Source organism: Harpia harpyja, chromosome 1 (genome assembly GCF_026419915.1).
Source record: "Harpia harpyja isolate bHarHar1 chromosome 1, bHarHar1 primary haplotype, whole genome shotgun sequence".
In the NCBI taxonomy this organism is placed as follows: domain Eukaryota; kingdom Metazoa; phylum Chordata; class Aves; order Accipitriformes; family Accipitridae; genus Harpia; species Harpia harpyja.
Window position 1 is genome coordinate 27,057,381 of NC_068940.1, and position 21,978 is coordinate 27,079,358.

Genomic DNA, 21,978 nt, shown 5'->3' on the forward strand with positions numbered 1-21,978 from the left:
ATTTGCTGGACTCTGCTGCCCTGCTGCATAACTGGAAACTCTCCTGAAACCTGAGCAGATATAGAGATAGCGCAGGTCAGCTTAACAACGCCAGAGTCAGAGAAAACCAAGTAAGGAGCTCCTTGTACCTTGCACAGTCTGATGCAAATGAAATACAAAGATACGGCAAACTGCAACAAGCTGAACAAAGCAAAAGGGAACTGGGTTCAGGGCAAGCTCAAGTGACCTGGTCCTGCTTACTCAATAGAGAGGCTTCAGCTTCGCTGACTTTATGGCATAATATCAAATCGTAGCAGGGTATCGGTTACTACTGGGAGAATCTTTGTGCCCAACTTGTTTTGCAGGACATGCTCTGTTTCACTGATGTACATTGTGTGTCTTCATGAAGGTTTTGGAACAGCTGAAATACTGCTTTTTGACCACAGAAACCAGAGACAGGAACTGAAACAAGGAGAAATAGTAAGATGGAAGATTTTTCAGCAGTTATTACATTACTAAAGATGTTCTTCCCTTTGCCAAAAGTATAGCTGCAGTAAGAGACATTTTGCAAATCTGAGATGATCCTAAGAGTCAATCCTGAAAGACCTTGCTCAGCCAAAACCCTCCAGGGGACTGCGGACGGCCTCAAATGAGACAGAAAAAATACCAGCAAAAAAGTAACAAAGAAAACGAAGAGGTTTGTGATTCTCGGAAGTTTTGTGTCTCACGGATTCCTGAAAACCACTTCAGTTTTAATCTGCAGGAGCTTCTCTCCTCTGAGGTTTGCTTCAAATTTCTAGTTCAAACAGATATCAAATTCAAAGCAAAACTCAGAGCTGCCAAGTTTTTGTTCAAACCCTGTCATACGCTTTTGATTTAAGGCCATAAAGTTTGCTGCAGTTCTCCTTCATCTGGGTGAACTAGAAGAGTGTATCTAAATTGTAAACTAGGTGAGTATTCTGTGATTTAAAGTTTGCTATGAAAGCTGTATGCAGCTCTAAAATAAATTAGCCTGGCCTCAGCCAGTTTGGAGATACTGAATTCGTATCAGGCTCTTGCTGTTTGTAAGCCAGATCTATCTGCTACCAGAACTGGCATGCTAAGGGTACACTTCTTTGCCTTGTGAGCCATATTTAAAGATCAGCACAGATGTCTGTAATAGCTTAATTCACTTAATTGCTGCCACAGAGGAAATGCCTATAATGATGACAATATTAGCTAATAATCTATGTAATACAGGCAGAAGGATAAGCTGCATATTAAGGAAGATGCTCTGTCATATAACATCACAGTTTCGAATTGTACCTGAAAAAAGTCTGTGTTTGGTCTATGGGTGGTGAATGCTTTCTGACGGATGGATGGAACCGAAGACATCCAGAACCTTTTATCCTCTGGATGCTTTAGGTGTTTGTGTTCTTGTGTCTCCCGTAATAAACAGAAACTGGGGTAACTTCTGATTTTGTGTTCCCAGCTCTACAGCCTTGGCCCAAGCTGGTCCCTGTAACATAAAACACCTATATTTTGTGAGCAAATATGACTCCCTCTAAACACCAGTGTGTGCCAGTCACCGTACACTGCCACTGATGTAGCTATATCCTCAGCAGCAGCAGAACTGCGAAAAAAATTTTAATGCAATTTTCCTCTTTTTTTTTTAAACCACTCTCCTTCCTTCCTTTCTTTCCACTTGTTATTTCAGTCTTTTCTTTGAATCCAACTCCCATTTTTTCTGCATTGTCCTTGTACTGCAGATTAATGATTTTGCTTCTGCTTTTACAGCATCACCACCCATTTCTGGGCACTACCTGCTGCACGCTGCAACAAATTTACAGTTTTGGAAAGCAAGCTCTCTTTGAGAAGGGATCCCACATCTGTAAGAAATACTGAGAAAGCAAGTGAACAGACCAATTTCAAACCTGAAACACACTAAGCAGAGCACTTTGTGGTTATTTTTCTATACTAATAATAGTTAGTACTGCTTTTCACTGATCCCTCCAACCTATCTTTCTCAGGTCAGCCCATGCAAAAAACCTCAGCTTTAGATACTTTCTTTGAAGGATGAGAATCTTAAATTATCAAAAGCAATATGAGGAACTGAATTCACTTATCTTCTGAGACTCTAGCTGGTCCTTAAGATAATTCTATTTAATTCAAGCTGATGCTCAGATTTGAGCATTATGTCTGGGCAGTCATGAAACGGCATAGGCAAGTGTGGATTTTAAACTCCTCTAGCAAAAGTAAAGAGGCCTCCCTGTCATCTCCCTTGGTATCTGTACCTCGTGTTACGGACGCAGCCTCTGAAACACAAGGAAGGATCCCTCAGGACCGCAGCCTCTTTCCCATCCAGCTCTTCTTCAGGGTCTGGCCGTACGTGATGGCCTACCTGGTCACCGGGTCATAACAAAAATGGCAGCACCTTCTGATATCACTTTACAATTAACTGAAATACTGTGGATTTGCTATTAGACTTTCCACAGGAAAACCAGTACTTTTGGTATAAATAACAGCTATCTCTCAGAATAATTGATTTCGCAAAAATATTATTATTTTCATGGCCTAAAGTTAAAAAAACCCCAACAAATAAATCCTCCACTAAAAGAAAGCTCACATAAGCTTTGCTTTCAGTTCTTTGTAATACACTGCTCAGTGTTATTACTTAACATTCAGCAATAATTAAGCAGCATCTATTGCACTGTAGCTCCTCTGGTTGCAATGTTAACCTCACAGTAATCTCTATTAACACTACAGCAGTATCTTGTGCTAATGAATTGAATAACTGGTGTCAACACTGTAGCTCAGGATTATCATAGGCGGGGGAAAACATCCAAGTTGTTAGGAGTTCATATAAGCTTCTGCTGACTATAGGCATTTCCAGTTGCTTTGGGGATCAATAGCAAGTACTGGCAGAGAGTGTCAAGTCAACGTCAGCCCTCTGGATTAACTCTGAGCTCATTATCATGAGTTATAAAGGTCAGGAAGGAGTCAGAGTTAAACCTTTTACAGTCCAAATTTATATTAGGGCAGATAAATAAAAGTAGGTTAGAGTTTTGGAGCCTTCTCTACTTTCTTTGGAAAGCTACTGTACTCATGACTTTGTTATCAATGTGACTCCTGTGGTCACAGTTCTTTATTCCAGTATTCAAGACCCATCTCGCAGTGACTTCTTTAGCAGAGTTCACTTTTTGGTACAACACAAAGCAAAGTTTGGTAATGTCTAGTGGCAATATTACTTAATTAACATCAAAACCGAACTGCTCCAATCTTTACACATGGCTTGTAATGTCCATTGACGTTGCCTGATGGAAATTTGCTTCCTCCAGCCAGCCAGGGTCTGGGAGGGAATGCTATGTCCCGTAAGCTCCTACGAACATCCCATATTCTTCATCAGTGGGAAGACATGATAAAGACCGGGTATGCATTTCCTTGTAAAGTGATTGCCTTTGAGGAGCACGCTTGAGGGATGCAAAGGAAACCATGGACACAGAGCCAGGCAGCCCTTGGAACAGCTTTTAGACTACAAAGTGATGGCCTCCTTGGTCAAATTTTTCCTGATTTACATGCTTTAGCACTTTGTTAACACTTATAAGAGAAAACTACAGCTTCCGTTAAAGGTTAAAGCACAGTGTTTCAGTTTTAACAGAAATAATTGACTGATTGCTTTTTAACTGTACACTTGAAAGTAGCAACTCTTTTGGGAGCATCTCTTACATTTATGTGATCTGTTACACTTGTTCACTGAATATTACCATGCTGGGTGGGGTAAAAGAAAACCTGGGGATAAACTCTCCTCTCACTCCAGTCTGCATCAGGATTAACATGGTCGATGTCAATATAATCAGTCTGTTATAAAAGCAGCATTGGCAAACACTGAATCCTGCTGAGACTATGCAAAAAGGGGATTTTTGGCTTTTAAGTATGGAGTGGTTGAAGGATGTCTTAGCAGCTAAGATATTTCTTGATGATGATACATTTTCCTACAGTCAGCAATTACTACAGACCCACTGAGGTAGGTGCAACAAGCATGAGAAAAGAGATGCTACCAGCATTAATACAGCACATTACATGAGCACAACGTTCACTGGTTGCTTGCCAGAGCAAACACAGGAAAATAAGCTTAAAGGAACAAAGCAGTATAGTACTGCACACTTGGGGCAAGATTTTCTTTAAGTTAAAATAGTTAACGGCATCTACTAGAAATGTATAGCTTTTTCTGTCTTAATCCATTGGATAAATATTACTGTAGATTAATTAGTTCAAAGAAAATCATGACAAACTTACTTGGGAGCAGGCTTGGCCAGGATTATTTTACACAGACCAATTTCTTTTAGGGCTCTTAAAAAATCCTAAAAATAATAGCCACAACACACATTCTTCCTAAGACCCTGTATGTAAGAGGTGAAACAAAGAGCCTTACCTGCCTGTGCAGATGTAATGAGAGCAGTGTTCCCTTCGTTGTCCTGCCAGTTCACATCAAGGTGAGGGCATTGTGCTAAGGCTATTACAATATCCACGTAACCTTGGTAACAGGCAACAATAAGACCATTCTGTAAGTAAAATATAAAGAGAGAGTTAGGTTTACCAGACTCAGAAAAGTTCACTGAGGAGCACACTAGTCTGCTTTTTTATTTATCCTTTTTTTCAGACTGAAGAACTGAAAAGATATCAGCATAAATAGGGATTAGCTCCAGGCACAATGTTCAGATCCAAAACACCGCTTTTTATCTCTGTCCTTTGGCAAGTAATATTTGGTATTCCTCAGAAATACCTAGGAGAGTAGGTATTATATTACGCTACTTGGAAAGTAACTGTTTATAAATGGCTTATGCTTATATGGCTATATCCTCTATATCCAAATGAGAATAAATCAGATTTTATTATATAATAAAATGAACCCAGCAGGTAAGAGGAACTGGACCTGCTCTGAATATTAATTCTCTGGAAGACAACTACTTGTTCCCTGAAGGGGAAGTGGTAGGCAGGAGTTGTGTTCATGCTGCCTGTTGCTATCTTTAAATACTTCAGGTTTCCCATTAGAACTAGACCTTTTTTATAATCATAAATAAAATGAAATTGCTTTTGGAGTTCCTGTTTAATGTGCTTTATGACAGCTGGAAGCTGTAAAACTTCCAGGAGGAAGTCAAGCCAGGAGGTAAACGTTATAACTCCGCTTGGTACCCAGACAGCGTTTCACTCCACAGCAGCAAACTGACAGCTTCCCTAAAATACAGCAAAATACACTTGCCGTTAATTAAATGGAACTACAGTACTTAATCCTGGCTGCTCACTTGATCACTAGGATTAAAACCATTATCTCCGGTCTTCAGGATTACTCGGGCAGCCCAGTGTTCATGTGCAGGAGGCTGATGGGTGTAGAGGAGGGCAAGTGCAGATAAATCAGTGCTCCCTGCGCTCCCTCTTCACTGACAACGCACGACTCGCTTTTCTTGAGCGCAGCATCAGCATCTGACTGTGGAAAAGATAAGGGCAGAGACACAAATCTCAGCCTCTCTGCTAACCCTGCTGCCTAAAACGCACTCACGCGGACATGCTGCAAGTTCATAACCACAAAAGACTAGCAAGAAGGAGAACCTCGTTATGAAAACTGAATGGCCCGCCCTGACTTCTCCATCATCTTTCTACGCGGCTCTTGCCTAAACATTCTCTTTATTTCTTTTCCCCATGGACACTACTGAGACAGAGAAGTTCTCCAAATGACAAATGTGGCTTCTGATTTATTGTCATTATAACTACTTAGTTAATATTTCAGTGTCCTGTGTCATTGTAATTCCGGATAGTCCTTTTGGCTTAGGTGGCAAACAGCTTCACTGAGATACAGAGGCCATGCCAACTCTTTGGGATGCTCACAGCCTATGTAGGGTATTTCTCAATTACAACTTTTAATAAAATTATTACTCTGATTTCTTTTATTCTCAACTCACTCTTGTCCTCAGTATGAAGCAACACCCACCACTGCTTTATGAAGAGCATCTCCATTTCCTTGTGAAGAACCTGTAATACTTCAAACCATTCTATTGAAATTGTACAGAGTATTCTGCTTAAAGTCATATATATATATATGTGTATGTATGTATACGTACATATATATGTATGTATGTATGTATGTATGACCTGAAACAACATTCACTAAAACCTACGTACTCTCCTGGTGGGATTGTTCAGGTTAATCCAAGTTTTACTACAATGTAATCATTCTTAGCTTTAAAAAAAATTGTGTCAGTGTCCACTTGGTAAGGACTTGAGCATTATTTTAGTTCTTTAATAATTCCATTTTTCACTTGATGTTCAGGATATAGGTCTTTACAAGTCCAAAAATGCTGCAGATTTAACACATCACCCCGTCATTCAGTAAAATGTCAGTTACTAATGACAGCAGAAAACTAAGTATACAATAGTTTGGAGACCTAAAATTCTTGAAAATAAGAAGGGGGATCCTATTGTTCACTGAAAAAACTAGCATTTTTGAAGAGAGTGGTATTTTCAAAAAGCCTTAAGAATAACTTAAAGTAGTTATCTCTAATGGAAGAACTGTTTCACTCAGTATCTGAAAGATATTTTCACAGGACATTTTTGTATTCTAAAAATATTTACCAGATGCTTAAAAAAAAAAAAAAGTTCATTTTTTACTCTCTTTAAAAGAAAAACAGTAAAACAAACAACAAACATTAGCTCTTTTTTGCGATAGGCTTTTGCATTACAGTATTTAGGGACTTCTGTCCTATTTTTAGGGGGTACCTCCATCAGATGGGATCTAACGCATCTAACACACACTGGCATTCTGATTTCAGCAGACATGAGACACAAATGACTTCAAAAACAGCCAACCTCCTTCACCGTTCGGAGTTTACAAATCAGAAGGATTACTTAGGTATCAATATTTTCTGAAGTTTGTTTTCCAAAAATGCTATTAAAAACTGCTTGCTTAAGGATAAGGAAAGGCAAGGGAGAGCAGAAGTTTTCTGAGGGATTACATAATGCAGAAGCATGGAAAATCATTTTTGAAGGACAGTTGTATGAATCTGAAGTGGGTCAGATAAGATGTGTGAGAACCTGGTGTTTGACGGAGCGTGCCCAGCACTCCCTGGTTGAGAAGCAAAATGAGCAATCGCAGGAGGACATAAAACGAAGCCGTTTTACCACCACATGGTTCCCAACACCATCCAGGGCCGTAAAGCCGATGCAAGTGCTCTCTGGTTACCCTCACCGGTTGTGTGTGTTTCTTATGGAGGTGGCTGAGACAGGCCAGTCGCCAAGGGACAGCTTTCCTCTGCGTAACTCCTCCAAATGCATCAGATATTGAAATGAGGTCCAGGAGGCTACAGCTTTAGAATGAAAATTGCAATACACCCCTGGATTCAACGGTTATTTCCCAATGATACCACGATAATTTGTGGTTTCAGGTTGCCTTTTTTTTTTTTTTCTTTTTTTCTCTTTGCATCCATTTCTGGCCCTGTCTGTATTCTGCTTGCTGAAAGTTAGTACAAGCAGATTAGCCAGGATGCACAATCAATCAATCGCAACACGAGTTATTAGTCTGGAATCTTTAACTCCATGTACCAATAAATATTATTATCCATAGCCACAATATATTACAAACTCTTTCAACAGTCTCAATTAATAAATATAACTGATGCAAAACTGCCTTCAGCAAACTGCTTTTTGAAGCAATTGGTAAAGCAGTAGCCTGTATCACAGCAGTCTGCAGGAAAATACAGCTGTGTGCGTAATGTTTTTTTAAAAGATAAAAGTAAAGCAGTGTAAATGAATTTTAGCGAGAATATTCTGAACCTGATTAATCTGGTTATCCTCAGAAAAGGGAGGACATTTCATCTCATTAGTGTTCTACCAAGGCATCAATTATTCTGTTCTTCATATGAAGGGTCATAGTGCTATTGTGAAGTGCTCAGTGTATTTGGAAAAAAAAAAATATTTTTTTAAAATTGAATATTACTGAATTTTGTCAGTAAGATCAGTTCTCAGACATATTTACTATATGTGAAAGCTTTAGAAGGAGATTGATAATTCTTAAATGCATGTACTTTTCCTAAGACTTCAACCCTTCTCCTTCAACTGCATCCCTTTGCCTCTCCTCCCTTTCATATGTCCTAAACCACCACTTACTTTAAATCATGGTAACAACTCAAACTGTTCCCATTAATATCTAATAATAATCAATTGTTAGAAGGAATAACTGTATGTACATCACAGCATGCAAGCACAGTATCCCTGCTTTCCAAGGGCTGTTGCGTTAGCTAAGACCTGCTCTCTTCCGATCCGTGTCCAGGGCTGCTGCCCGTCTGGTTCTCCCAGCCCAGTGAAACAGAACAAGCAAAAAGAATCTGCTTTGATCCTCTGCGCGGAAGAGACCTTAAACATCAAAAGGCACTGATGCCTTTGGACTGTAGGAAAGGGGATTTCTTCATTACAGGAGACTGGGCCTGCTGGCTTCTCTGGGTTTTGCAACAGATCCTATTTCATTTTTCGAGTATCACATACAGACTCTGCCTGACAAACAAGAAAACATGGGTCATCCATCACATCAACTACATTAACATTTACTACAGATTTTTCTGCATAAGAGGGGGAGGGGGTTGAAATTCAGCTCAGTAACAGAGTTTTTTCCAAGTAGAAGCCATAATACTGCCAGGTGTTGAGAGCTCTGTCTTTCCTCTGTGGAATATTTGGCATTTCACAGAGCTTCCCCACAGGTTTTCTATAGTATATGACATATCTTTTTTTTATGTAACCAGCACAGTTTTGAAAGATCTCCCTTTGTTTTGAAATGGAAGAGCAAGTTTAATACTACTTTATTTAGAGTATATGGCAAAACAGTCAGTCTGGGATAAATTACTTATTTTCTGTATATTCTAAATAAAGTATCTAAATAAAGTATAACTAATTCTCTTAATTTCATCCCAGTGTACTTAAATGGACATTTCAGGCATGGAACTACCTGAAGTTAATGAGATGTAGCAACATCTTCCTCAAGTCATGCCTACAAATTGTCAGAGTTTCACAGTGCTCTTCTATAATCAGACTAAAAGTATTGTATTAAAATTCCCTACAAAAGCATAAACTTGAAATGTGTGTGTTTGGAGTAAAATAGTCTTGGGAAACTCTTTATTCATTCTAAACTGCTATTTCTTCATGTGCCTTTGATTTCATGTAAACCTGGAATAATGCTGCCACTATAAAAATAAACTTTTTGCTCAGCTCTGTTGGCTAATGACATAACAATGCGTCTGATTAAGTGAGGTCATGGAAATTTCAGGAGACAATTTTATAAATCAGATGTTATGACAAAATTACAGATGTAAGGCTATTTGTACACCAGATCGTTACAGATAATAGAGATCACAAGAAATACTAGAGGATCAATAACTAACTCAAGCTGAACAGCAGAGCAAATCACATACAGCATGCAATTATTTTAGCTTTTAAAAAGATCTCTTCAGGCAACTTGTTTTCCACCAAGATGTTGAGAATGAAAACAGCTTATTATAGCTTTTCGCCTATTATCCCAGACAAAAATGGGGCTGGCAAAAGACTAAATTGACATTACCCATTGCTTTTCATAAGCATCGTGATAAACAACTGTCCAGTTTGCTTTGCACGCATCTGTAAGTATTAATGACAGTTCTGCAAGATTGGTTTAACAGCAATGATTAAAACTGCATGCAATTGAATTAAATGAGATAACGATTCATTGTAATCCACAATCACATGCAGGGACAGCTATGAAAATTATGTCTAAGTTAAAAGCATATTACACAAACAATATCATGAGTAATAGAAATGGAAGACCAATAAAACATAAAGGAATACAAAGCTGTGTTCAAACTTGTTGATTTACTAAAATAATAATTCATACATTTAATATTTTGTTATATGTAACTTACTATTAGAACTATATATAACTATCACTCACTATAATATAATTCACATACATACAAAGCAAAAAAAAACCCCACAACATGTCAAGTATTTCAAAATAAATTTCCCAAAATTATTTGAGGGAAATTCTGATCTCCACTAAAAACTCTGCAACTCTGTGAAACTTGGGTTAACGGGATTCTAAATATACACTGTACTAAAAAAGAGCAACATTTAGCGCTGAGCATCACTGTCTGCTATATGCTAGTTTGTGTATAATGCACAAAACCTTCCAGTCTGCATAAAGCAATCTGAGAAACTTTCATAAATGGCTTGAGCTTATATTATAATTGGTTTAGCTGATTAGATCAACGGCGACTGAAATGAGGTAATTATTCAGGTCATCAGTCCCATGAAAAGTGGTGTTTATGTGCTACAGAAATCCATCAAGCACATAAGCTTTAATGTTATCTGCACAAAATAATTTAGGCTGACCTTTTAGAGAAAGGGCTGCAACACCTTAGTCACATACAAATTTATATTGGGAAAGCGACAAAAAAAGAGCTGGGAATTTAGATTAATTTTGTCCGACTATTGCTTGGACAAAAGCCTGCGTGCCTGGGAGGGGAGCAAGGGGGAGATGCTGATTTTGCCAGGGGAAGCGATCAGACAAGGACAAGAGAGTATTCGAGCAGGGACGGAGCAGCGGCGTGCAAAAAACCTCTTTGCCTCCTCTGCAGAGGAGCACAGTAGCCTGAAGCACCATCCTGCATCCAAAAGCAAGCTTAAACAGCACTGCCCCTTCCAGGGCCTCAATACTGAAGGCACAAAATTGCCACCTTTGCTTCACAGCGTTATGAGTGCTCACAGGTTCGTTTCGCAGCGGGAATTGCACTCTGCTAGCTAAAAACACGGGCCAGTCCGTGGGCACGCAGGTGACAACCCCCCGTCTTCTCCCCCCCATATTTTGTGGGATATGTTCGACTTTTCTTATTTTGGAAACGCCTCTTGTACCAGTGAGGCCACATGTCTTTTAAGTAAACGTATACCTTAGTATATGTATCATCTCTGCAGAAGTCCTTACTTAATCTATTCTAATCCAAATCTCCGTGATCACCTCTAAAGATAGTCCCAGGGAAGTTCATTTTATTCTGCCTGCAAAAGCTCGCGTTACACAACAAAGAAAACCAGGGCCACTTGTGTAATAAATCAGCCAACAAGAAAAGTTAATAACATTAGTGTGACTTTCCTTGTTTACTAACAAGTACGTTGTCTGAATCGGTTTCAGCGTCACTAGTGATGTAAGCAGCTGGCAGAAACCTCGGGGAGCTACTGCCAGGGGCCAGAAGGGACACACAAGGCAAATAAACACGTGCCATGTAACCAGAGACATTCCAGTGGGTGGGATATATAGGAAACAGATTTTTTTATCATATGGCAATACTGAGAGATGGGGTCCCTCAACCAAAGCTGGGGGTAGGGGATGACCGAAGAGCCAGAAGGGCTCAGGAGCCCTTCATCACACCTTGTTCCCCCAGGGATGCTCCAGGGGCCGCAGAAGGCAGCTCCTCTCTCACCCGCAGCATCCCCCACACGTGCCTCCCCCCAAATCACACCATGTCCAAAGGGCTGGAGGGCTGCCGAAGTACAAGAGACCTTTTTTGACTGTATAGCCTGACCCACAGCCAAGGGTCGCTGGCATCTCCTCTCCCAACCACCCACCAGAGAAAAGGGCCACTCCGTTCCTCGCTGTATCGCGTCCTCGCGGCCGCCCTTTTCGCTGCAGGAGGCGGCCAGAAGCAGAGGGCACTCAGGATTAATTACATCTAGCAGTGGAAACAGCCCTGCAAAAAAACATGAGCGGAGGGACACTGCGTCGACTGAGTTGCAGGAGGCCTGGGCTGCACTGCCAGCTGTTTTGCTATGAGTTAAGATGACGCTAGGTGATACTTCTAAAAACAGCAGCAACTGGACTTGTCACATGAAAAATCTTTTATTGTTCTTTCCTCTCTGAACCTCAGCTTGAAACAAAGAATTGAAGACCTGAACATGTGAACAAGAGCTAGTAGCAGCTACAACTAACAGGCATATTTTAACGTTGAGGCGCTTGAGTTAGGAAATTTAATGCAATTCCATTGAAATATAGGTATATATTTTTAAAAATATGTGCTCAGGATGTTAGCAGGTGTACACATTCATGCTCAAGATCAATTTTGTTAAAATAATGTATCATTTTGCAGTGACAGCTGGTAAGACTTTAGTAGGAATGCACCCATCTGAAGTTTCATCAGGTAGAATTGCCTTTGTTAGTGACAGCAGACTGTTGTGCAACAAAGCAATATACAGAATAAAGAAGTTTATAGGGAAAGAGAGGAAACTGGGATCGTTTCCCTACAACTGAAAACAGAAGTGACACTTGATGTAGTCCAATCAGTCCAAAATTAAGCTTTGCAATGTATGTGAGATCTGGTCACAACAGAAGTGAATGAGGTATAACTTTAGTACAGGAATATGTAAGGAAACTTTAAGGAAATATCGTTTAATAAAAATAACACATAAAATGAACTGACAGGTCACCTAGTTGAACTTATCATCATTATCCATATGTTAAATGGAAGTTGTCTCAGGATTCAGTAACATGGCAAATCAGCCCAGGATTCCATTTTCAGAAAAGGGTTTTGTGTTCTGTTTATGGGATGCCTGGCTGTAAAGGACAGAAAATACTGTGGGAAGGTGGTAGGGGAAATAACACAATTTTTATCAGGTTAAGTTTCACATTTTCAGTTTATTAGACTGTCATGTTAGGTACAACTACTAAATAGTGATGATCCCTGACAAATAATGCAGCCTTACTAATCCTAGCTTTCCTGTTTGTATAGCACATACTAATCAGTGTTAATACTGTCAAATGTTAGTGCTAAGTTTTGATAGTGTTGACAGTAATAACACATGATATATGGCAGCCAAGTTTATAGATCCCTCTTTGCTATGCCTGTTTTTTGATATCTGTGCTAGATGCAGGTCACTCTGGCTTAAAAGTAAGGGAAGAGATATTTATAAGAAAGAAGTGAGAGGGCTGACTTCAGAAAACAATGTAAATGACGTACTGAACTTTAAGGGGGGAGCCTGATGTAAACCCTGAAGGCATTTCTACCACAAATCCCATGTCTGCACTTAGGAGGGCTGGGGGAGGCAACATGACAGACTCCCACCAACATCAGGATCCTGCCCCAGCAAACGGTGAGCTCATTTTAATTTCATTTCATTGTCTTTCACTGGCTTGCTATGCAATGTTCAGCAAGGCTTCCAAGGGTTGTAAACCATCCTGTGAACAAGGATAAGGTATTTCCGGAGCCTTAAGTGAACAGCATATTATTACGCTTTGCTTGGAACAGGTGTTTCCAGCTAGCAATAGATTTAAAACAGCGAAGCGCTGACTGCTTCCTCCTGTGAAAATATGAGGCTGGGAGCTCCTGCTCCTCCAGCCAATTGCTATACAAAGCTGCAATGGGTTTGAGAACCACTGAAAGAAAGAGTTTGTAACAAGGCTCAAACTGTACCTTTTGTGGAAATAATTATATGGAAAACATTTTGGACAATCCCTCAATTCCCAGATCATTTCAAAATCCGATGTTACAGTAATAGTCTTCCTATCAATTATATCATTGAAGCATTTTGGGGTTGGTTTTCTTTTCAGAAGGGAAAACCCCGAAGAGCTAAACAAAATGATAGTCAAAGATGGATCATATAACAGCATAACCCAAACCTGATGTGACTTGGAACCAGCGCACTCTCACCACGCAAGACCTTTAGGTACCTTTAGGAACCTTTTCAGTTCCTTTCCTCCAACTTCTGTACATTCATTTTGCTTGTGTTTCTCTGAGCATCTCTGTTGGGGAATCGTACCAGACCCAAACCTTGTAAAGAGTGAGCCCAGGAAGAGGTCTGTCCATCAGTGGCTCATCTGCCACTGGAAAAAAAAAAAAAAAAAGGTCTCTTTCCTCAAAAGGAAATCAACTTGATGAACAAAAAACCCCATCAGGGTCAAAGCTCTTCCTTGCAGAGGCCCTATGGTCACCAAGAAGAGCAACCACTTACCCTTCTTGGGACACCAGAGATGGGGGACTGCCTGCACGCTACACACAACGCTGCATAATACCACACACAAAAGTACCAGCCTATTTCCTCCCCCTTTGAGCTACAGAAGCTGTAAGAGCAAAAAGGTTCTTGAAAGCCCTTATCATTAGGCTTTCCACAAGGGAAGAGCTTCCTTTATCTAGGATATGCATCTGGTTTTACCTGGACTGGTTTCCACCTCAGTTATGCCCCTTCCTGTTTTTTCCCCAGCTCTAACAAGGCAAAAGATTTCTTTGTGCATAAATATGAAACAGGTCTCCTGCTTTTCCCTAGAAAAGAAACTTTTTGAGCAATAGGTGCATCTGTGGTGAATCGATGGGAGGTGTCTGTTTTTCACTCAGAGACCTGGAGTGGATTTTGCTATGTAGGGATTAGTGTCAACTCTCGTGATCCTAAAGGGTTGCAATCCTGTAATCCCCCAGCTCCATGCAATGCAGCTACTGTGGAATATCACAGAAGACCATGCTGGAGGCCAAAACCTGGGTTTTTGTATTACACCTTGGATTCAGGCTTGTGAAACTTGGAGGAAAGTGCCACAGTTCATGACTTTGTAAGAAGTCTTTCACTCCTACCTATGGGCTGCTTATTACTGGTGCTCCACAGATTGCACTGAAAAGTGGGTCTCCACAAAGAAAGAGAGAAGAAGCACTAATAACTGTAATTTTTTAAACACAGCCTTGATAAATTCACAGCCCCTGAACACTGGAGATTTTCAGTTCTGGGTAAAAACACTACCTTCAAACAAAGTATGTAATTTTCAAGTAATGCGTATTGAGCTAGCATTGCTAATACTAAAGAGTATAAATTTTATGCCCAAGTTTTTCATCTTTTATAACTGTTAGAAACACAGATGACTATGATCACATTTTAAATTACAGCAGAACATGTGGATTATGTTTTAGTAGGACTTTTCCGGTTTTTATGTAAATATACTTTGGTCAAGGGCAAAGAGGGCTGCGCTCCTGTGACCTACACTGATGACTGTAATGTTCATGGCTGGTTAGAGAGCAAGAACTAACTCCTACTATAAAACCCATCAAACTATGGCTCTGTCTATTTTAGGAATAAAGTAACTGATAGGCTGCCTACAGCCACTGGACAGAACATCCAGCATGCCTCTGACTTCCCATTAAAGAATGGTTCCTTCCCGAAGGTTTAGCATCACCCTGTGAAAAGTGCATGTGTTTTAACAAAAGGCAGAATTATATTTCTGAGAGATCAAAGACTAGCACTTGGCTAAATCAAGAACACTGCTGCTGCTGGCTTGCAAGTCCTATTGAGTAGCCTCACATTAATTTAGTGCTGTATTTAGGGAATGGGCTCGTCCACAACAATGTTAATCTGCAAGAGGCTCGGCCTGGTTTTTTGTTTGAGAAAACACACACTGTGACATGGAATCAATCTGTTCAGAGGGACCTTTTTTCCTCTGGTAGCTCACTGTTTTTTGTAGATTGAACTTTTTAAAAATCCCAAAGACTGTGGTTCTAAAGCAGCTTTTTTTTAGAGTGTGCATTCCCATTTTAAATTTCTCTCTTTTGTTATCTCTACTGGCTAAATACAGACTCATCATCCACTGCAGCTGTAACAGGTATCAGTGTATGAGCAGGCAGTTTGGCAAAGGTGAAAATCATACTTAGAATGTCCAAGTGAGAGACAGTAGCATTACCATCTTATCTGTCTCAAGTCAACTACAGTACTGCAATTTAAGTTTCATAAGCAAATGCAGCACATGCTCGTACTGTATGTCATTACCTGGTGGCAAGAGCTAAGTGAGGCTCTACCTGCCATCGGTGTAGTCTTTCCTCTCCTACGGAGCCTGTGACTACCCTGTTTATCTAAGCTGAGTGTCTAGCTCCATACAATAAAGGCAGGAAGGCATCTTCTGCCTCTGTCTTTGGATCTAAGAATCTCATCTTCTAATGAATACACCCCATTCATCTAAATAATAAAGAAACATAAGGAGGGATTGAACATTAATATACTGTTAATTTGAAGTAAAGAAGATAGAACTAAATATCTGGAAAAAAGAGGGAGGAGCAATTTCACATTTATATTCAAATGTCTTGAATTACTAGAGATGACCAGCCGTTGTAAAAAACTGCTAATTCATTAATACAATATATCCACTTTATAGAACAGTTTCAGTCAAACAATCCAGAAACTGTTCTTCTCTGAGCCCTTTATTTCACTGAGAACTTTCCACTTGCTACAAAAGCCCACCAGACTGTGCCCAACTCTACCAAATGAGAGCCAAAAACCCCTCCTATGTCTCAGGAAAGACATACAGGTCAGATGAAATTGCATTGGTACACAAAGGCAATGACTCATACAGGAGCAGTAAAATGAAGGAGATGTATACCTTAATGGTTTCAAAGACTCTTTCAGGTTATGATCTTTTCTATTTTGGAGTCAGGGGTTCCCCCCCCCTCTTAAAAAAAGTGTGTGCTAGCTTATCCTACTCACCTGGAAATTAGAAAGCACAGGGAGGAAAAATCAAGGTCTTGCCTCTGTTGGAAGACTGACAACTTATGATTTCCTTCTCTTTTTTAAGTTCATATGCAAGAATAGCTTTTACACCTAGATTGGAAAATTACTGATTTAATAGCATTTTACTTTCCATACATCTTCATTCATTCGTCTCAAATTATTTGTGGCATGAGAAACCTCAATCAGTACGTGTCTTCCTGCATCAGATATCGCTGGCCTAAATATTTGCTTAAGGACAAAAACTCCAGCAAGCTTAGAGAGATTTAAAATCTTTTCAGAGAATATATAATCGATTTTCTAAGTAATTTCTGGTTTCCCCATCACTTCTACTAAAATATTCATCACTCTTTCAAAATGCCTTGATCTGGAGATAGGCTGTGAAGCTGACAGTTTCCACTGGCTTTTATTTTTAATTCAATAGGAATTAAGGTGACTAAGGTCTGTGCAGAAAAGCTGCAGTGTAGTAAAAACAACACGAAGCTTTGTTAAGATCTTCCTTCACTCGCACCGATGAGAAAGGCAAAATTTTACAGAAGTGAAATTAAATCCAAAAAACATGAACAAGTATGATCACCTGCCACTTAACAGTTCATCAGGCAAAGCATCTTTCTCATGATCTCAGAAGATACTGGGGTTTTTTTCTTCTTTTCTTTTCCATGAGGAGTGGAAGCTAACATATTTAGAAGGTTTACAATTACTGACCAACTGTTGCAGTTCCTTATCCCAGATTTTCTAAGAACTCTCTCTCTCTATTAGCTAAAAAGATCACAGAGCAGCAGTGGAAGAATGGTAAAACTTACATTTTTCTCCCTCAGTTTTCAGGCACCTGGAAGCAGTAACATGTTTTCCCCCAAAACAGATAATTTTCAAATGTTTTGCTACATGTTTGGAGTTGTTTTTCTATTTCTCTGCCACAAAATGAGAGAATGCTACTTGCCGATACGGAATATTTTTAAGAGCAGAAGGTCTGGTCTTTGGATTTCTACCTAAAAATTATGGGCAGGATGTTTCCTGTTACCTTCAGAGTCCGACTCCTTCAATCCACCTCTGGAAAGAAACAAACAATAGCAAATATCCAAAATAAAGGCTTGTTGCAATTAACTGATGATACTAACTAACATTAGTATCAAAATCCTACAGCCAAAAATCACCTTCTTCTCCTTAATGTTTATAAATCTCATACTGGATATTTGCACAGTAGAACTGTTGTAAATAACATGATTATACTAATAGATATCGCTTTGTAGCAATGATCTTAAAATGATTCAGCCAATACAGGTAGACTTCAAAATCATGTATTTTGGAATGATATTATTGATTGCAGTAGCGCCAATAATGAGGTAGATTCTTTCCATATACACTACCTGAAGACCTTAAAATCTGAAAGGAAACAACAGGAGACAGCTGTGGGAAGAAGAGAATTGAGTCTGTGAAAGTAATGATAACATTTGAAAGTTTTTGTTAGTTCTTGTATCACATGAACAATCCTCACTTGCCCTTTCCCCTGTGACTGATAAGCTGCCAAATTGTATAGGCTTTGCTCTAATTCTTATTTCCTTTAAGACACACACTAACAATTTAGTGATAAATCAGAACTGATGCAAACACTGTACTATTTATTACATGAGGAAGTGGAAAATATGGTATTTTTAGACAAGTCTGAACTGGGTACCTAAGCGCTATTTTAAAAACCTCCTCCCCAGAGGAATGTGATTTGTGGATGGCAGGGAGTAAACAGGGAAGGGCCGATATACACATTAAACTCACCAACTGCAATTACAATTACAATTTTGCATTACAAAAACACTAGTACTGATTACTGGGTTTTTTTAAATTCTCAAAACAATGAATCTATTCTTCTCATTTTTAAATTCTCAAACCACGAGTTTTATTCCATGGATATATTTGACCTAAATTTTCAAGCTCTGCAGGTTGGCAGATGAATGACGGTAGACTGGCTTACAAAGGATATTAATTACAGAACTGTGATCTGTACTTTTCAGGTGATAACCCCCGTGAACGCGGCCCCGCGAGCAGGCATAGCCCCCGACCCTCTGCCCCGGCAGACGCGGTGCCTGGGACCCGAGCGGGACGCGGCGAGGCGAGCAGGCGCCCGCGGGTCGGGGGCTCTGTGCCCCGGGTCCCGCGCCGACGCAGCCCGCCGTGAGGTTGCTCCTCCGATGCCAAAGGAGACCCCAAAGAAAGAAAGATCATAGTATTTTTTGCTGACACCTGGTAGCTAGGCGATTTCACTGCTTTAATGACAGCAGGAAAGAGGGTGCTAGACCTGAGATATGAGAAGCACTGGGGAACAGCATCGCCTTACTAGAATCTTTCAGGTGTTTTTTTTTTCCTTCTTACTTGAACTCAGATCTTCAGAGGATGACCAGTTTGCTGCACGTTTGTCATCTGTGAAATGCACAGTAACAATCCCATAGATGTACACCAAAATACCTCAGCTCTACCCACACCCATCTGAGCCTCTGCCCATAAATCAACTGCGCCGACTGTAATAAACATAAAGTAGGTCGAGCTAAATATGCCCACAGAAAGAAAAAATTACAATAGTAAGTGAAAGACATCTCACAACCTTGCACCTTAGAGGAAAATAATTTGGGTGATAAATTTTCAGAGAAGGCCTGACATTTATTCACCACGTCTCTTTCTTTTTTTCTTTCTTTTTGTTCCGGGATGCTGATACTGCTTACTGCTTCTAAAATGTCTCGTCTGAGTATTAAATATTTCAATGTTTGATTCATGCGTATCACTAACAGGGTGATTGGGAGGTAACGGATGGTGGGAAAGGACTGCAGTATCTGATTATATTTTTAACATTCAAAAGCAACTTTTTCAAAGTCTTCAGGCAACTGCGTTTATTGCAACAGGTGGAATTTGGTGAGGCAGCTCTCACCTGTCACATTTAGTTATCTTGCTTTTGCAGGGAGTTTTCCACATGTATGTAATGGATCCAATACACTTCATGGGAACTTGTATGGAGGTAAGCACTGTAAATGTACCAAGACACCTGACTTCAATAAACTGCATTACATGCTATTTTAATTCAGGTAAGGTGCTAACAAGATTATCATGTACCTATACTCAGTTCGGGTTCCACAGGCAGTTCTGCTCATGGATGTCTTCACTCGTGGCCATCCCTGTTGCATCCTCACTGGAGGAAGAACTTTCCAGGCTGGGAAACACCCACGGACTGTACAGCAGCAGAGCAGAAAAAACAAAACAAAGCACAACCAACGACAGCCTCCTTTCAATAGCTGGCAAGGAAGATTCAGTCCCACCTTGCATAAACGACGGCAGGACCCCCGGCTGGTGCTGGCGGGGGGTTAATGGGGGACCCCGGAGCCGCCCGAGCCTTTCTGCACAGCCACCGCTTGCAGCCTGCGGGACGGTCTCTGCTCGGGGCATTGCCCTGGTTTTCTGCCCCTGCGGTGTGAGGTAGACGTTTTTGCTCCATTCCCAGGGTCCTTGAAATTAAGCGCTTTCTCCCCCGTCACCCATGAAACGGCAAGCAGTTTCACCGCCACCTCACCATCAAACCACTGACCGAGCTGCCCTCCGGGAACGACTGTGGGTTTCGTTCCAGGCTGGAATTTCGGTGCAGGGGGTTCTGCTGAAGCCGTGCCGCAGAGCATCATCTCTGATATGGGTATCAGAAAAAAAATCTTGCTTCCCAGCCAAAGGTTTCCTTTGGCTGCCGTCGGTCCGTACATCTCGGCATTTACTACGCAGCACTGCTTGTCTCAGTGCAACCAGAAAACTATTCTATTGTGCTCGCACTTTCTAGGAGCTCGGAGGGGCTTTGTAAGTCTAGACACTATGGTTTCATTAATATCTGTGGTATTTCATTTTCCTAAACCAACCAATACTTATTATACTATACTCTTTGTCTAAGAAGCTATTGCTGTTTCATGCTCTTTATAGAAAGTCTTTCTTTGTAGAGAGAAAAATATTTCAGATGAACTCCTTTATGGACTTGAGCTTTGACTCTGCCTTCTCTTGAAACCTTTCAAACCCATGTAATACTTCAAGATACGCAGAAGTACCCTACCTCCTTCCAAAGACAGCCTTCCCTTTCCTCTCACCCACACCTAAAGACGCTTTTATGAACACATGGCTAGCCTTCCCCTATATCCCAATCAAATGGTAAACAGGTCTGCTGAGCCTTTTTTCCTATGAGCTACAAACAGCAAGATACCTAGGTTTTCTAAAAAAAAAAAAAAAAAGCCAAATGCCCCTGAAAGGCTGCTTTTATGAACGCGTTCAATATGTTCAGTTATCTGCCAGTTTTCCACTTCAGAAAACTAGTAACAATGGCTTACGTGAGAGACAAAACTTCCCCATGAGCCCAATTCTGAGCTGCGGCTGGCAGCATCTCTCGTCATCAACAGCCAGTCTGTCTACACACAGGCTGTCCCAAAGATTGGGCCTCAGGTACTAAGAGGCAAAAGACAAAAAAAAAAAACGCCAAACCCCACATATGTGAGAGGGTATTGCAGGATCAGGCTTCAAAATGTTATACATCTGAAATGTGTGAAGCAACAAAAGCCTGACCGTGAGTCATTCCCGTTTTGCATCAGCTTGCTTTCAAATTGCTCCCTGTGGAATTTAACAGACATAATAGAAAATAATAGAATTGAAAAACGGGAACTATTTCCACATTGTGGGTTTTTCCCACAGTGGATACAATTTGAATTGCTAATTCGCTGCCAGATGTGCCACTACAGACTCTGTGACAACCATCCTCTTCCTTCGGTACTTAATTATTTCTTATTGTGACACACTAGGTATGCTACAGGATTATATTTAGCCCAGGTTCAAGGGTTTTCATTTTTGTTTTTAATGAAAGAACCCTTAGAAATAGGTAAATTCAAACCTATGTGGCATAACATTTTAGATAATTTAAAAGGGTAACCTTCTGAGAGTAACTTTATTTATGAAAACATTGAAGGTGAACTCCTGTCTCCAATAAAGCCCGTGGGAGTTCTACATTGCTTCCACATCCTCTAGAGATTTTCTTTTCTATTTAAAAAATCTACTAGCAGTTTTTAGTAAGTGGCCTTTGTTCAACGATACATCAGTCACAAAAGTTAAACCTAATTCCACAGAGCAACGACAGGCAATATAGGAAGAATATGCAGCAAAATCCTTAGCAGGCAATATACTTTTTATGTCAATTGCTAAAGAACTACCCAGAACGGAAGGACTTGTATAAACAGAGTATGAGAATTGGAAAAGGTACCGAAATTAATGACAGAACCACTAATTTGGGAAAAACTGGAGCATCATGTTAGCTATGTCATCCTACCTGAAAGCTATCTCATCGTATCTGAAATAAGCACACAGCATTTGCCAATAAGTATTATACCGATGTTAGTATTGGCGCAGTTAATGATTTCCAGAACTATAACACAGCAGGAAATATCACCTGTCCTTTCAAATGATGCTAGTTTGGGCACTTTAAATTGAAAA

General features: G+C 40.2%; 1 protein-coding gene across 1 annotated transcript in view; it reads right to left on the reverse strand.

Annotated features, from left to right (window-relative positions):
- The window catches only part of ANKRD33B (ankyrin repeat domain 33B), a 41,761-nt gene that overhangs the window by 10,959 nt on the left and 8,824 nt on the right, over positions 1 to 21,978 (reverse strand). Inside the window, exon 2 of the mRNA XM_052781693.1 lies at positions 4,391 to 4,520. Coding sequence (XP_052637653.1) covers positions 4,391 to 4,520 — 130 coding nt within the window. The remainder of the gene's footprint in view (positions 1 to 4,390; positions 4,521 to 21,978) is intronic.